At 35.9% G+C, this 3,710-nt stretch overlaps 1 protein-coding gene across 1 annotated transcript; it reads left to right on the top strand.

Annotated features, from left to right (window-relative positions):
* Positions 1-1,519: 1,519 nt before the first annotated feature.
* LOC129537454 (olfactory receptor 5G3-like) lies at positions 1,520-2,464 on the top strand. The gene has a single exon (XM_055396858.2). It carries the CDS (start codon positions 1,520-1,522, stop codon positions 2,462-2,464), a length of 945 nt encoding a protein of 314 aa, XP_055252833.2.
* Positions 2,465-3,710: the final 1,246 nt, after the last annotated feature.

The following is a 3,710-nucleotide window of genomic DNA, read 5'->3' as shown; positions in this document are numbered from 1 at the left end:
ATTCTAAGTTCACATAATGTTAGCTGTGAACGTGGCATAAAGATCGTCTTCCTTGCTTTATAAAAGACCTAAATTGACTCACATTCAAGTAAATAAAAAGTTCTTGGACTAAAACTAAAACTAAACAAAAGCATTTATGCAATGGATAATGCTCTTAAATCTATGCTGAGAAATATCTTTGTGACTGATGAAAATATACTTGACCTTAGCATTAGCAGAAAATCATAATGATAGATACTCACAAATCAAGTCACTTATTTTTCATTTATCAAGCTCTAAATATAACTATTATATAATTTGAGTAGTTTGTTGCATTTATTTATCACTGTAGTGATAATAAATGTTATTTAAAATGGGATATTTTTCATATAAATTATCCTACATAGTGATTTTCTTGTAGGAATTTTAAACAGTTTGATTCCTAATTCCTTAATTAATGAGTCCAAAAGTAACATATTCTTGAATGTATTTCATGCATAAAGTCTCATGCATTTTATATTTTACATATATCATTACCATAATTGATATTGCCTAGTAGATTTCAGGATAATACCCTGAAAGAATTTTATATGAAATATAAGATATCATATAAAATAATTCTCCATTATTTTGGTGCAGTGATGCTAAATTTTCTATATAGTTTCCATGACAACCTGCTGTCCAACGTTGCCAGATCATTTGATTTTACAGACAAGGCATCCTCATTCCTTCCATGGGTCATATTCTTTTAAATAAGTAACCTCTGTCATTTATGTACATTACCCTTTCCACATCTTTGTATAAGTGATAGTAGGGAATAGACTGATAAACACATATGTGAATTGTGTTTTAAAAATATTAAGATGGGTGTGGTCATTAAAATCTAGAAATTTCCTGTTTGGCATTTCTCAGATGTCATATGTTAAGATCTGAATATCTCATTGGGTTTACAGTATTCCTAGCAAGGTTTTTCTAGCTGGGGTTTTATATCCAATTATGCAACAGCATGAAACATGAAAGGTAGTTCGTATACAAATTCGTAGCTTGAAAGCGTTTTCGATAACAGGGTTAGACTCTTTGTGGCAAACAATAGAGATTAAGGGTGAATTACCCAAGTTGACACAGGATCTTTGCACAAACTGCCAGGATTTAGAATGAGTGTACGTGCTCAGTCATTCAGTCATGTCTGACTTTTGCGACCCCATACTGTAGCCCATCAGGCTTCTCTGCCCTCGGGATTTTGCAGGCAAGTATCCTGGAGCAGGTTGTCATTCCCTACTCCAGGGGGTTGTCATGACCCAGGGATTGAACCCACATCTCTTGTGTCTCCTGCATTGGCAGGTGGATTCCTTACCACTGCACCAACTGAGAAGCCCAACCTAGAATCTGGAAATATTATTTTCTAGTTCCACAGTGTTTCAGTAATTGTCTATTATAGACCTATTTAACAGAACCTTTTATTGGCTTAATATGTTGTTTGTAACTCAATGATTGTTTTTCATCAAAAAAAATCTTTCTTATAACAGATTGCAGATGACCAATGGAGGATCAGAATCAGACAGCAGTGACTGAATTTCTTTTCTTGGGCCTCTCAGGTCATCTCTATCAGCAGATTGCCCTATTTGTCATTCTTCTTTTTGTCTATCTTGTCACACTAGGGAGTAACTTGGGGATGATCACTCTCATAGGGATTGATCCCAGACTCCACACTCCTATGTACTTTTTTCTTAGCCACCTGTCCTTTGTAGACTTGTGTTCCTGTTCTTGTGTTGCTCCCAAGATGCTGTGTGATATCTTTGCAAAGAAAAGAAGCATCTCTTTCATGGGTTGTGCTGCACAGATGTTTTTCTTTGGTCTTTTTGTGGCCACTGAATGTTTCCTGCTGGCTTCCATGGCCTATGATCGGTATACGGCCATCTGTAAGCCCTTGTTGTACACACTTATTATGTCCCAGAGGGTCTGTGTGCAGCTGGTTATAGGCCCTTATGCTGTGGCTCTTATAAGCACCATGACTCATACGAGTCTCACTTTTTGCTTGCCCTTCTGTGGTCCAAATGTTATCAATCACTTTTTCTGTGACATTTCACCACTGCTTTCCCTTGCGTGTGCAGACACCTGGATCAATAAGTTGGTGCTTTTCACCTTGGCTGGAGCAATAGGAGTACTCAGTGGCCTGATCATCATGATCTCCTATGTTTGCATCTTGGTGGCCATCCTGAGGATCCAGACTGCCGATGGGAGGAGGAAAGCTTTCTCTACTTGTTCTTCTCACCTGGCAGTTGTCTCCATCCTATATGGGACTCTTTTCTTTATATATGTTCGACCCAGCTCACGTTCCTCCTCAGAAATCAGTAAAGTGATTTCCCTCTTTTACACGGTATTAACTCCCATGTTGAACCCTCTTATCTACAGCTTGAGGAACAAAGAGGTGAAGAATTCATTCAGCAGGAAGTTTGAAAGGAAAACTATTTTTAACGGTGGATAAAATAGAATTCTAATTCTGCTGCACCAAAGATGTTGATTTAATTATGTGTGGCAAAAAGAATACTGGACTGAGAAATAGACTCTTTTTAATCCCTAGGTCTGACAGTTGTATATACTGAAACTACTGTGTATATTGTTTTTTCTTCAGTCTTCTCCTTTGGAAAATAATAGGGAATACAAAATATTTTATATATATATATATATATGGTATAAATGTAACATAAACCAGAAGAACATTTATGTATTCTTATATGTGGGAAAACATTCTAATCTTCCCCAGAAAATCAAATGGTATAAGGGAAAGTTCACCAGAGTTCATTAATAAAGGTCTCATAGACCTTGGTAAAAGCTGAGCAATGGAAAGTGAGTCAACAGTTGTAGAACACGTGACAATGCAAATATGAAATTTGAATGGTATACAAAACATTATTTAAAATTTATCCAGATATAAAACTACCATCACTAATTGTGAGTCTTGTAAAAATTTCCAACATCATTTTACTAACCTTGGAAATTATCATAGTAAGTGTAGTCAGTCAAAGAGAGAAAGACAAATACCATAGGATATCACTTATATGCACAATGTAAAAACAATGGTACAAATAAACTTAATTACAAAATGAAAACATACTCACAGTTTTAGAAAACAAACTTATGGTTACCAAAGGGGAAATTTCGGTGGGTGGGAGAAGGAATAACTTCGGAGTTTGGAATTGACCTCTACACACTACTATATTAAAAGGATTACCAATAAAGACCTATGTATAGCAGAGGGAACTCTGCTCAATATTTTGTAATAGCCTAAATGGGAAAAGAATTTGAAAAAGAATAGATATATGTATGTGTATAACTGAATCACTTTGTAGTACACCTGAAATTAACACAACATTGTTAATCAAACATGCTGCTGCTACTGCTGCTAAGTCGCTTCAGTCGTGTCCGACTCTGTGCGACCCCATAGATAGCAACCTACCAGACTCTGCCATCCCTGGGATTCTCCAGGCAAGAACGCTGGAGTGGGTTGCCATTTCCTTCTCCATAATCAAACATACTCCAATATAAAACAAATATTAAAAAAAAAGAATTGTTAAAACTTGGACTTAGGTGTGACAAGGGGAAGCATACATTCTTCCTGTTTTTATCTAGAAAGATAAACAGCTTTTCCATCAAATTTTGCCTTAAAATTCATCTTTTCTGTGTCTTTGTTATATAGCATATCACAAATCACATTGTCTTTTGAGAATTCC

Source organism: Moschus berezovskii, chromosome 14 (assembly GCF_049115385.1).
Source record: "Moschus berezovskii isolate FMDL1 chromosome 14, NW_MosBer_1.0, whole genome shotgun sequence".
Taxonomy (NCBI): Eukaryota; Metazoa; Chordata; class Mammalia; order Artiodactyla; family Moschidae; genus Moschus; species Moschus berezovskii.
The sequence above is the reverse complement of the archived record's forward strand: the minus strand, read 5'-3'. Positions and strand labels throughout refer to the sequence as shown.

Coding starts and splice junctions, on each gene's coding strand:
- LOC129537454 (XM_055396858.2), top strand. CDS start 1,520: ATGGAGGATCAGAATCAGACAGCAGTGACTGAATTTCTTTTCTTGGGC.